Source organism: Crocodylus siamensis, chromosome 4, assembly GCF_052110815.1.
Source record: "Crocodylus siamensis isolate JL-2025a chromosome 4, ASM5211081v1, whole genome shotgun sequence".
NCBI classification, from domain to species: Eukaryota; Metazoa; Chordata; order Crocodylia; family Crocodylidae; genus Crocodylus; species Crocodylus siamensis.
This window is the reverse complement of record NC_143398.1, coordinates 17,290,519-17,304,694: the sequence shown is the minus strand read 5'-3', so window position 1 is coordinate 17,304,694 and position 14,176 is coordinate 17,290,519. Positions and strand designations below refer to the sequence as shown.

General features: G+C 42.8%; 1 protein-coding gene across 1 annotated transcript in view; it reads right to left on the bottom strand.

Annotated features, from left to right (window-relative positions):
• The window catches only part of PCLO (piccolo presynaptic cytomatrix protein), a 549,762-nt gene extending 547,323 nt beyond the window's left edge, over positions 1 to 2,439 (bottom strand). The window contains exon 1 of the mRNA XM_090041018.1: positions 2,207 to 2,439. Coding sequence (XP_089897144.1) covers positions 2,207 to 2,439 — 233 coding nt within the window. The remainder of the gene's footprint in view (positions 1 to 2,206) is intronic.
• Between the last annotated feature and the right edge of the window lie 11,737 nt (positions 2,440 to 14,176).

Below are 14,176 nucleotides of genomic sequence, written 5' to 3'. Positions count from 1 at the left end.
GGTCTTAGTGCTTATAATAACATGTGAAAAGTCAGAATATGCATTAATTGCTTTTATACCAGCTTAGCTGCTGAATTTCCAAAAACTTGAAAGCATTAAGCCTCTAAAATTACATATAACTACACTACTTGCCAGTGAAGGGGTAACTTTATATCCTATTACATGTGCTGCTCATTATTAAAAAGTCTGTGCTGCAAAATATTTGCCGTGCAAAGGTTTGTGAGCTACCAGGTGTGCTTTTCTCCTTCCTTTCTTATGCACTTTAGGAGCAAATCATGTGGTATTTCATCAGATACCACTGTATAGTCGTAGTTGGTGAATGTTACAATGAAAAACACTGCATGCAGAAAAGCAAAAATCCAATCAACCAAACATGCACCTCCAAAATAAACACAGCACACCCAAAGCTAGTATGTCAAGAACACGCTACCAATAGGATACTGTACATATACTGGGCCACAACCTTAGCATATACTCTGATGATTGCTATTTGAATAATTTAAAAATTGGACTGGAACAACCAGACTTTAAATAGATTTTGTGTTCTATCCTGTACTGGGAAATGGTGGAGCAAATTATTTAACTGGTCTTTTCCAAGTCAGGTTTCCTTGACCACATAGACTGAAGGGTTACACCTGGAAGCAACTACCCTCTAATGAGCAGAAAAAAGTTTGAATCTGGGGGATTTTAGTATCAGCATGCTTAGTATCAGCATGTGTTACTTAAGTTTCTCACTGAGGGGTTAACGTATCATCTAGGCTCCTAGTAATCAGATTTTCCATCCTTCTTAGTAAATCCTAACAACAATAAAGAAACAGTAAAGCCAAACAGCATGAATGAATACATGTAGTAACCTTATTCAGGTATAACGAGCACACAGATACAGTGATGCTGGATAGCAATACAAAAACCTCTAAAACAAGCCGGACAACAAATTAACTTGTGCCTTTTAGGATAAAAGAGCAAAATGGATTCTCAAAGTTTCCAGTTTCCCAAATATGGGTACAGAGGCTTTATGTTAATAAAGCATGAAAATGTGGCACTGCAATAACACTGTAGAACAATAAGAGGTTTCTAAAGGTTTCCAATTTCCAATAATATCATTGCAGGGAACCATTTATAGTTATAAAATGAGTATAATACATTTTACCCATCCTTAGAAATGGTTATCCTACTACGCCCCAGTAAGTTAACTTGAAGGGAATAAACTTTCAGACCATTTGCACATCTGTCACAAAAGCTTGCAATTAAAGACATTTTTTTTTGTGCAAAAATCTAAGTGGTCTAATAAAAGTTATCACCTCTACTACAAGTCCTGATTGTCATACAATAGTGCATTTTGAGCTTGCCACCCTTGGAAACAGTAGATGATTCCACTGGTTTCTACAGAAGTGGGGCCAAGCTCTAAATAAACTGGGGGTGGAGTTAGATTCCACATACAATTCATCATTTCTAATTAAAAAACAAAACACAGTCATTTTTTATCCACGTTTAACAGTCCCCCAAGAAGATAAAAGGTGACACCTCCATTTGGGGAAGAACAAGACAAATTCATCCTGGGTGCCAGCCCAATAACTTCCGCAGAGTTCCACCAAGGGGGGATTTGATCCAATCCTTCCTTTTGCTGCTCTCTTCTGCTATACTGATAGCAGGCTGATCGCATAGAAACTCAGTGGCATGTATCTGGAGCGGGGTCACTGCCACCCCAGAACCTGTGGAGCAGGCACTCACAGGAGGCTCCTTTTCACATCCCTCCACACAAACACCACACCCGAGCCCTTGGGGATGGTGAGCAGCCGAGCACAGCCCTGGCTCCATGATGCTCCAGAGACTGGGGCTTCAGCACCCTGGCCAGGGGCAGGTCCAGCACCCGGGACAGGGGTCGGGGACCCTCCCCTCTTCCACCGCGCCCTGCCAGGCTCAGCCCCGGGCCTCCAGCTCCCCCCCGCCCCATTGATGCTAGGGAAGGGCGAGGAAAGAAATCGGCTGCACCTCGGCACCACACACGCCGGGACTGGGCCAGGCACCCCCCAGCCTGCTTCCTGCCCTCCCCGCTGCCAAGGAGAAGCATATGCCAGGAGGTGGGAGGCAGACCCGCGGGCGGGGGGGGGGAGCCGCCGCCCCCAGGTGCCCGGGGACACCCCCATGCAGGGGAGGGGGGTCGCGGCCGCCCCATGCACGCCCCCGCCCCAGCCCCGGGCCGTGCCTTGGCAAGGGAGGCGGCTCGGCGCCGGGCAGCCCCTGCGCCCTTGAGAGCACGGCGGCGATCTGCCGGCGCTCCGCCTCGCTCAGCTGGCTCAGGTCCGCCTGCACCTCCACGCCGGCCGGGCCGAGGCGCTGCGGGGGGGGCCCGTCGCCGGCTCCCGCGGCCGCAGCCGCCGCCCCCTCGGGCAGCCCGGCCAGCCCCTCGCCGCCCTCCAGGCTCGCTTCGTTGCCCATGGCTGGGGGGCTCCTCCTCGCCGGCCCGGGCGCGGTCAGCGCTCGGCGGCGGCGGCGGCGGCGGCGGCTTCCATGTCGGCGGGGACGCACCGGCGGCTGCTACGGAGACAGCAGGCACCGGGGCGCTGCCAGCCTCCGCCCCCCGCACGGCGCATGCTCCTGCCGGCCCCTGCCCGCGCAGCCGGCCCGAGGCGCGCAGCGCCGCCGCCTCCCGCCTCAGCGGCACGCGCTCCTCGCGCCCGGCGCGGCCGGGGGGTGGGAGCGCCTCGGCCGCCCCCTCCTCCTGCCCTCCGCCGACCTGCCGTCCCTCCCGCGCCGGGGGCGTGTGCAGGTGCCCCCAGCCGCCCCCGCGGCCCCTGCCCTTGCACTACAGATCTGGCAAACCTCTCGGGGCGGGGAGTGGGCCTCCGGCAGCCCTGCCGCGACGCCTGCCCCTGCCCGACCTCTCCCTCCGGTTCAGGGGACTTGCCCAAGCTGCTGCATTGCTGCCTGCCCTACGTGGAGCCGCTCTGCTGCCCCCTCCCCAGTCCGCCACCCGCGCAGGCGGCCCCTGCGCTGGCGGCCTGTCCACCAGCCTTCCCCGGAGCTGCCTGGTGCAGGCGCGCTCATGCCGCATGGCACGCTGCATGCTAGACGCTCCTAGCACACATGGTATCTCTAGCCCTCAATTAACCCCTGGCATGAGGCCATGCCACAGGTTAGGCTATTTTTTAGGCTTTTTTTTTCTGGCAGACGGGGTGGAGAGCAGGCTGGGGGTGCTTATGTAGTCCAGGAATGACTATACAGGCAACCCCCACTTAGCGCTCCTAATTGGTTCCTGGAAAAACAAGCGTTAAGCGGAACAGAGCTAAGCAAAATCTGCTGCCAGCTGTACAATGTCCGTGAGCCTTATAACAAAACTCACCGAGTGCTAAACTGAATCAGGTATCAATGTAAAACAAGCATTGTAGCAAAATAGCGCTACGCAAAACAAGGTTCAGCGGGCGTTGCCTGTGCTTAAATTACACTACCTGAAGAATAGAAGTCAGGCCTCTTAAACTGACTGGATTTAAATTGAGCGGATCCATTGAGTGGCTCCATCAGGATTACAATGCTATCTGGATTGTCACACCTATCATTCTAACTGTGATAAAGTAGGTTCTTGGCCTCCCACCTGCACTAAACAACAGCCAGACCTTTAGGCCCCTGCTATACACAACATATATTACACATTTAACTGGTTAATCATGCAGTAAATTCAGACCGACCATATGGGCCACGTAAGACTGGCCACAGGTGCAAAGTATATTTCAGTTAACTGGTTGTATGAATACATAAGAGTGCATAGGTTTTATTCAGATGATGCCAATAAGTGCATACGTGTAGCATTTAAATATGAAAATACTCATAATCACTGAGTAGATGTATGTGTGTATATGTTCTGAGCCATCATATACTAAGTCACGTGTGTACAGCTGCTGTGCATATTGAGGGCATGCGTGGGCAACATGGAAAGGGATGCAGAGATTAATGTAGTTGTTTCTGTGACACAAGTGCACTGAATAATCTGCCTAATTCCTGTGTTGACTGTTGCAGTGTTCCTTCTTCAAGCTTTTGGGGAGAAATGCTGTTTTTCAAGTCTGTTTATGCAATCGAAATACCAAACCAGCAACAATAAATACATTATTTTTTCCTTTGGATATGTAATGAAAATCATGAAATGGTCATAGTCTGGCATCCAACAGCTTTTAAAAAACTTTTTGTCTGAGAGGCCTTATGAGAAATGCTGAGGCCAATTCTCCTTGGAAGGATAAAGTTCCTTCTGAGGCCTGGGTAGAAAATACAGCCTTTGTTGAAGTGTGGATCCCGCAAAGGATTCAACTGTACATGAACCAAAGCAAGAATAAGTAAGAATGGATTGAAGATAGTTACCTTTCAAAATGAGGGTTCTTTTTAAATTTTAATGCCTATGAGCACCATTTAATATTTTAAGTACTTTATTTAGATATGTCCATATTTCAAAAATAATGCCTGAGGTTACTTGTGCTTCAAGGAGTTAAATAGTTATAACATATAAGGAAACAAATATGAAGCAGGAAACAGACCAAAATCCTAATCCCACTGGATTCAATGGGAATTTAGTTGTAACCTTCAATGGGACCAAGTATGTCATCCTATGCATCTGTATTGTGAATTTTCAAAAGCATTTCTGTGGAAATTGGTTCTCTTAAAAAATGTGGTATAAGCAGACTTGAAATCAAGAGTAATCAGTCCCATAGTGTGCCTGTTTTCTCCTATACTGTGTCCCATAATATAAATAAATCTTTCCTTCCCAAATAGCAACTTCACATTCTGTCTGAAAAATGATACTAACTCAGTGATTTTGCTGTCCCTAATAAAACTGCAAGATAATGAGGCATATCTATATTGTTGCAAGTACAGGACAGCTATTTAAATGAATCAGCTTTTTTTAAAATCAAAATTCATCATTTCCATCATTGCTATTCAGTGACTTGTGTGAAATACTTTGGTGGTATAGGTCAAATATAACTGCTATTAAAAGACAAATCTAGCACTGGCATTAACAGACTAACTGAGCCTCTAGTGGAGAGAGAGCCATCTCTCAAAACACTGCAGGACAGATGAATTCTAACTGATGGTCTTAGCAACCGGCAGAATACTTAGTATTTATATAGGCTGAATTATTATTTACTTGTTAACATGAAACCATAAAGTGTGCAACACAACTGACAGACAGAAATATGAAGACTAGTTGCCTTGTCAACATGCTTTTTTTAAAGGGGTACTTGACAAATGTACGTACCCTATCACCTTTAGGGTTGCTTTTAGTCTTTATACACCTCTTTAACCATATCTTCTTGAAACCGGCATAATTAAAGTAATGCAGCTTCTTCAGATGCACATGTTTATACCACTATAAAGATGTCTTATGGCTTATGCATGCCTAGCAGGTAGGAATTTAGGCATTTGGTACCATTTGAACCGCATTTACAGTAGGGATATGTTGATAACCGTTGTAGTTTAAAAAAAAACAAAAAACAAGAAAACCCTTCTCACTGAACATTTAAATCAGTGGAAAAGCTGAGGAGGAGTTACAGGAGCGGAGGCGAATATAGAGGTAACTTGCCTAAATAAAAAATGAGTCATATCAGTGGAAAAACATATTTCTTTTCTCTAAGTGTTGAATTTGATCTTTGGCTCAGGAATCACTACTTGTGTACATTCCATGCTAAAATTAGCATTCAGAATTAAGTAACCAATTAAAACTAAACACATTAACATAAAAATACTATCATTATACGAAAGAACCTAAAGTGGGTGTAGGATGAAGAAAAATGTTAAAATCATCAAAAGAAAAGAGGCAAGAGGTCTGAACACATACGCATTTGATGTTAGGGTACAGGTAGGGTAGTGACACTCCTATGGGTGAGTAGTATGGCTGGCTATATGCCTGGAAGAAAAGTGGAGAAAAGATGGAATGCTAACCAGTTAAAGGATGCATGGAAGTTATACTAAATACAAAGGAAAGCAAAACTAAAAGGTAGAAAGAATTAGAAAAAAGCCCATTCAAATACTTTATACATATCTAATATCCAGTCAATCCTATCTGCCTTCTTTTATAGCTATGGAAACTTGGCATGGAATTTAAGTGACTTTTGCCTCAGCCGCCCAGAAGATGCCAGAGGCTAGGGTGGAACTCTGGAATTTCTGATTTCCATGTGCTTTGCCATGCTTCCTCCATATAGTTTGACAACTGTTATAGTCTGTTTTGCTGTTGTTTCTGGATGTTTTCAATATAAGAAAGAATCAGGATTTTTGAGAGAAGATGTGCAGAAACCAGGTGCAAGGACGAATCAACGAGATCCCCAGTCCAGAATTGCCTATTTAGATAAGGAGCTTAGTCAAATTCAATGAAATTAAAATACATTATTGTCATGGAAGCCATTTATGCAAAAGCATGAAATCAAAGAATATACAAAAACTAGAAAAATACTTGCAGAAGAGCTGTGAAGTCACTTGAAAAGATACATTGCACAACATTGATTTCTATTAAATTCATCATCGGGGGGCGGGGTGGGGCAGGTCTATATGTAACATTTTTGGAGAAGATTGGCAAGCACAAAAAATACCAGGCAGTAGATAGCCAGAATAGATTAATACTCAATGCAAACCATGAACTTGCAAAGAAAAGGTTTGGAGGAAGGAGCTCATATAAACAGTAACTGAAGACTTGGGAGCAAAGACAGAAGATTTAGGAAGCTGCAAGCTGTCATATGATGATAAAGCTCAGAAGGGGAGGAACTGAGCAACAGTATATGTCCTTAGATAGCTTAAAAAATCTATATATTAAGGCTGATCTTCTACTTAGTGCAGAAAAACTAATGAAAGAGCATCATCTACTGCAGAAAAGCCAAAAAATAAATAAATCTGATCAATGTTGATAAGTGTTTTACTGAAGATAGAACTAATTCATGTATTTGTGCCATGGCATATATATTAGTAAAGGAAATTTCAGACAAAGAAAGGAAAAAGCAATTCTAATAAGTGTGTTAGGGCTTGACACCAAAGTTATTTAGTGAGGCAAAACAATATGCTCATAACAGCTTCAAGACTGAACCCTTGATTTGTTTTGTACATGTACCTTCTGATTCAACAGAACTTTTATTATCTGGGTAGCAGCATAAGAGGAAAGAGGAACTGAAAAGACTACATAAAATAAAAACTATGGACTTCCATATTTTGATTGTTTCTAGACAAGTAGGGATATGCATAATTACATATCCTAGATCAGGGGTTTTCAACCTTTTTAAATAAGTCTACCCCTTCCCTCCCCTGGAAGTGCAGTTGAGGCGGGCGGTGTGCAGCTGGATGCGGAGTGGTGACAGTGCAGGGTGGTGGCAGGTGCCAATGCGTGCAAGCTTGTCCCCTGCAGAGGGGTGCCACTGCCCTTGCCCCCCCCAGCCCTGCTTCTGGGAGGTGGCAGAGCAGGGTGGTGGGTGGTGGCACTCTGTCCCCACCTGCCCGCACGTACCCACTAGGGCCTTCTCAAGTACCCCAAGGGTATGTGTACCCCTGGTTGACAACCCCTATATCAGACAGTCCTCTGAAGTGGAGGAAGGTAGTGATCACATTAGTCAGATTACATTGCTTTCTTTAGATGGCAGTTCTAAGTCTAGGACAAGACAAATGGTGTCTAAGTTGCCACCAATGCAGGGAATCTGGCATTGGAAGGACAGGCTAAGCTATCATCTGTATTATTTAGTTTATTTTATTATTCCTGGCCTTGCACCAGGAAACCGTGTGCTGCTGGGGCAGGTTAGACCAGGCTAGCTCTATGCTGCATGGTGCAGTTCCCAGCTGCATGGCCAGGACCCACGTGGCGCAGCATGGAGCCAGCTCGGCGTGGATTAGCCCAGCTGTGGAGCACGGTTCCCCCCTGCAAGGCGGGGATTGGCTCACAGAGGAGATTGGCTGGGCTGGCTCCGTGCTGCACTATATGGGGACGGGGTTACCCATGCGGCCCTCAACAGCTCACCAAAACTCATTAAGTGGCCCTCCACCTGAAATAATTGACGCCCCTGCCCTAATTAGTCATCCATTCCTGGTACAAAACAATGTCTTCCAAGTATCCTGTAGATACTACGGGCTATTTGTAAAGGAACACAGGGATGGTAAACTCTTTGTACTGTGGTTCCTGCATGGTTCTTTGTGCCTAAACCTAGGCAAAAAGGTTTGAAATTTCAGCACAGTACTTTTAACCCACAACTAATGGCATATCCTTTGGATACCATAATGTAATGTGCTTAGTTTAATGGAAGGTCAGACAGTGTGCAGAGACCATTTTCTTTGGCTAAATCAATTACATGAAGCTCAGGCAGAAACGATTAAGAGAGTAGCGACTCTGTCAAAACTCCATTCACATTTTTTTCTCTTTTTTTTTTTTTAAATCCATCATTATTTTTGCATCACCACAGCAGATAGTTTAGATCAATTTCTATCAACCTAATGCAAAAAAAGATTTTGCAGAGACGTATCACTGAATAACTTGAGCGCGGATAACTGTCTCACTGATCTTAGTTGAGTCTCCTCCCGTCTTTCCCACAAGATTTGCTTGCTTATAAGAAAACACATAATGGTTTGCCAGCTGCCTACATCACACTAACCACATTGTTGTGTTCATAGTATGGACACCCACAGCATGCATTACTCAGTCAGGAATCATATGTTTGTGTTCAATGCATGGAATACACAAATAATGATCTTTTTTTCTTTGGGGTAAAAAAAAAAAGTCTTCACATCTCCACATCCACTTTGAACCTGTTAACAGAAAAAATGGTATTGAGGTTTTTTTAATTTATTACTTTCCCTAACTGCTGAGCTAATCCAGTTGTCTCAAACTGATACAAACAAGAGACAGGTGGTGACATAACCACCAAATACTCTGTTTTGACTTGTTCCTGGGCTGAGGCACTCAAGAAGTCATTACTAGTCAGATGGGAAGAAGCTAGGAAAAGGTCTGAGCTCTTAATATATCTGTGTCAAGTTATGACACATCAATTGAAAATGGGAAGCCAAATACAGAGGTTCTTATTTGGTTTCATTTGAAATCAATAGGAGTTTGCAACCACTTAAAAACATGGAGGGCCTCAGGTTCTGTTCTTTAGGCTTGCCCTAGTAAGTACAAAAAATAGTGAGAAGAAGCAGAATAGTCTTGAGGTTAAAGCAAAGATGTTCAGGAGAGCCATGTTCAATTCCTGGCTCTGCCACAGAATCTGTAGGAGTTGCAATCAGATTTTCAGAAAAGGCTCTGTGCCCATTAACACTGCCAGGAGTGCCAAAAACTCCAATTTCAAATATAAAATCTGGCTTAACTCTTCAAAAGAGTTCCTGCATATCTTTAACAATCTGGCCACTTATTCTGATGACTAAAAGGGTGGAGAGCTTTAAAATCTTGGAATCAAGTTGGCCCCACAGATCTCAGTGTTTAGAACGATGGGTAAAATAATATTTCTTTCTTCAATGATTTGGCTGTCATTTCTAGTTATGTTTGACATAAACCATTGCTTACAATGTGTACAGCACATAATATCGTTCCTGATTGTGATTGGGCTGTCAGGTAACAATTCTTATTTATATTATGGTGCATTAATTATTACGAATTATTTGTTACCACAAAAATTAGAATATGACAAAAGAGTAAAAATACTTTTTTGGTTAAATTTGATTTGGCAAGTTGTATGGATAAACTTCAGCTTTTTGACATCTATTTGTAGTTAAAGTACATAAGTAGGAATGCACACAACTGAAAGATTAATTTTCATTGGATTGGTGCAAACTATTGCAGTAGAAGTCGACAAGTGCGAATGGCTCTGAATTTCACTTTTAGTTCTTTGAACACAACAATTTATTCAAGAGTTACCCCATTCTTGGCAGAAGCAATGCAAAGACTAAATTTCTACAAGATATCCCAACAAAACCATGAATTAACCCAAAATCACTTTAAACTCTCAAAATTTGGTTAAATTTTACATAACAGATGTAGAGATGCACCTTACAGACTAGTTCAGAACTGCATCTCTGAGATTCAGTTCTGAATTAGTTAAACTATAAAATGCAAATCTGCCCTGCCTTCTGCCTAACTTCAGAGTGACACAGGTAACTACCTCTCTTTATTAAACCTATTTGTTCTAAACCATTAGGGAATATTTCAAGGAAAATCTGCAAAGCTCTTACACAGGGAAGACTCTCAACTTACAAGTTTTGAACCAAATTCAAGAGCTGTTTGATGAAGAAAATTAGTTAAGGCCGCTGTTCTGCATTAAACACAACCTTTATAATATTAGGGATTCTCTCATTAGTCAGAGACTCCAAATTTGACCTATGTCATACTAACATAACACATTTTCTAGGTAATAGCTTCTCCTGGTTCTTCCAAGTAGCCCTATTGCCTAATTACATCCCGGACAGGGATCAGGCCCCATTTCAGTCAATCACTAAATCAATTTTGGACAATTCCTAGTGTTGGATCTAGTCTTTTGTTGTTCATACAGTCTCTTGTGTTGGGTCTTTGGCCTTTCACTACCTTCATTACCTTTGTCAACAACCTTGCACTATTCACCCCCAGACAAGTGTTCATCCCCATGCACTTAAATAATTATATGATTAATCCACTGTGTATTCATTTGAACAAGAGTATTAAAAACAGTCACCCCATTTAAGTGTCTCTTTCTTAAATGCATAATTACATTACATGCAGAGGATACATGTGAACTCAATCTGCCTCACCTAGATTGTATGCAACACAATGCTGGCTGAACATTACCAAGGCCATCATTTTGAAATAGTCTTTATTCAGAAAAGCTTCTCCAAGGAGGATGATTTCATGAATTGGATACTATTTTTATTACCAAGAGCAGAGAACAAGAGAGACGAAATCAAACCCAATGATCTGACTCTAGCTCCAATACCGAACAGAAGAAATTACTTTCTCACTCTCATTTATCATCAGCATATTCCCAACATTATATAGCTATCATACTGTTGCTTAGTATGAAACAGGAATATCTGTAAAATATGGTGATAGTACAGAAATATTTTTATCTTAATTGCTGCATGAACATTTTTAATTATTTAGACTTCACTAACTTATGAAGCAATACAATTCTGCTTTATATGGCCCTTTGAGAAAGGAGATTTCTGATAAATAAAGTACATATACTTCATAAAAAATGGAGTTATAATTTTATACTATATCAGGTACCAAGAAGTCATTATAATAAGTTACTATTATTCTGTTCTTTCTCTCTCAATAAGTCTCTCTGGGACTTTTTTTCGAAAAAAAATGCTGTATTTACCTGAACCCAAGAGAAGTTTGAATTTAAGACCACAGCCCTGAATAATTAGCCTTTATCAATAATAAATTTGTGACTATTTTCCATGTATAGAATCTAATTAGTGGAGGGTCATCTTAAATTTGTACCCCCCTGCCCCCAATGTTGTGTTGGAGAAAGCAGTAGCAGAGGTCAAGGAGCCAGACCCCCACCTCTTGCTCCCTGCCTCTTGCTATTCCTGCCTCTCCCCTGCTCCTTGTCCTCCCATGCCTGTCCTCTCCCCTAGTGAGTGACTGCCTTTGCCACTTTCCTATTCTGGTGTCTCCCCTCCCCTGCCATGTATCCTCCTGCCACATACCCTCAATGCCTGTGCCTGCTCCCCACCCCACTGCCCTTGCCTGTGCTTGATCCCCCTCCTGTTCCCTACTGCAGCTTGCTTCCTTGCCCCTTACCCCCAGCCTGTGCTTAACCCCACTGCTTGTCCCCCACACTGTGCTTCCAACCATCACCTCCCACCTAAGCTGCAGTGCTGCTCCTCTGTGGAAGTCAGCAACAGCTACAGCTCCCAGCCAGACCAGACCAGTGCTGGAGGGACCAGAACTGTAATAGAAGATAAGGGTGGGGACCAGCTGGAGTTGCGGAGGGAGGAGGACAGGCTGCAAGCGGGGAACAGGTGGTGAGGAACAGGCACAGGCATAGCAGGGCAAAGGGGTGAGAGCAGGCTACAGGTTATCCCCCATCCATCCAGTCTTCCCCACACTCCCCAGCCATGTGCTCCCAGTCCCATCAAACAAGCCATTCTGGGCCAAGGCAGGCGGTGACTTATCTCTGGCTTCAGCCCCCTGCCTGGAACTGAGCCAACACCTGCCCCAGGCTGGTACTCAAATCTAAGATGACTTCCCTGCTCCCCCCCCCCCCCCAATTATTGAGGGAAGAAAGCCTCATCTGGCATTCAAGTAAATACAAAAGAATTAGTTTAAGCTCTAGGTGCACATACTAAGGGAGACCCAACCACCAGGCAGTGATAACTACTTATTCATAAGCACACTACAAAGGACAAGGAAGAACCAGTGTTTAGTCTCTGGTCGGTGCTCTTCTACAGACTTTTTTGAGTGGCCTCACACAGATCACTCTTTCTACCTCCAAACTATAGAAAGGAAATTCCCTTTTACCTGCCATCTATCACGTCCCGACTGCACAGGAACATTCTGAGAGCAAACACGTTGAATATTTAAGCTCTCAAATATTACAGAAATAGGAATGATATAAAAACCAAAGATGTACTCTTTGAATTATACATCTTTCATACTGCTTTTTCATTGCTTAATTACAGAGTAACTTGTAAATAGCACAGTTTCAAGGAGCTCTAGGCTGGAAGGGATCTTGTGGGTCACCAACTCTAATATCACATGTAACCATGTCATCATCTCCTACACAAACTGATCACGCTCCATCTGAAAATGAATGAAAATTCTCCCCCCACTCATATTACTGGGGAGCTGCTCCAGAACCTCAAAGCTTTGATGGTTTGAAACCGTTTTGTAAATCCCAAGCTTAAATTTAGTCATGGCTGGTTTATACATTTTTCTTGTGTTAATAACATAATGTAGACTAAACAATTCATCCCAATGCAGTGTATTGATAGAGAACAATCAAATCCCTTTCTCAGCCTTCATCTTGCTAAAAACTAAATGAAACTCTGTATTCCATAGATCACCATAGTAGGTCTTCTGTGCATCAATTCTGGCTGACTTCAATTCCTTCAGGTGACACCTCATAGCAGAGTACAGACCAACACCTATGGTCAGAGTTTTCACTCCCAAAGCTCCTGTAAAGATTCTTAACATTTTTACAAATAACCTAGGGACATTTTTTCTTTTTATCACACTGGAGGGAAAAAAAAGATCTTTTTGAAAAATGGTTAAGATATTTAAAAGAAGGAAGAATTAAGGAACATGGTAAATATTTGACATTTCACACTAATATAGTTCCATAATCACAGGCATGCCTTGCAGAGGTTTAGTAAAAAGGTTTTGATTTAACTCAGTTACAAGAACGTATAAAAAAACAAATTCAGAAGACTCCAGTTTCAGTCACTGCAGGGGTCGGACAGTGTTCAGTGAATCAGGCACAGGGGCAAACACTGAACACCAAGGATAAAAATATCATGCAGCTGCCTTGTTCACTGAATGCTAAAATTTAAAAAAAGTTCTGAAGAAAAAAGTATAATTCACGACTGTAATTACAGACTGGCGCATACTGCACATAGAAAAGATTTTTTTCAAACTGGAAGGCTTTCCTCTTTATCATTAATAATCTTTTAACATATGTTTTTATATTAAATTTATATTATTACAGTAAGAAAACTCCTTTAATTTGCATATATGGAGATCAAGACAAAGATGAAATCCTGGCACAACTCAAGTCAGGGACTTTGCCTACACATTCAGCACTTTTGTAACTTCATACAGCCTGTACTAAGAACCAAACTATATATAATCTTATATTGTAGCAGGGATCATACAAAACCAGTTGACTAAGGTTTACCTGGACCAACTATATATTTTACATTGAATGTTATAAACTCATCTGACTGACATGAAACTCAACCCTTTTCTTACTTTTACTGTAAATTCTTGAGTTGGTCTTTAAAACATAGTTGCATTCAAGCCCTTTAAAGAGTATAACCATGAACACAAGATCATATGAAAGTAGGGGTTGGAGGGATATCATGAAGTCTTGTAGTCCAGCCCTTTGTTCAAGACAGGATTATCCCTGACTAAACCTTCCAAGTAACTGGACCAGCCAAGTGTCCATCCAACCGCCTCTGGAAAATTGCAAAGGATAGAGATTTCACAATGTCTGTAGGTAGCCTGTTCCAATGCTTGATCACTCCTCTAGTCAGA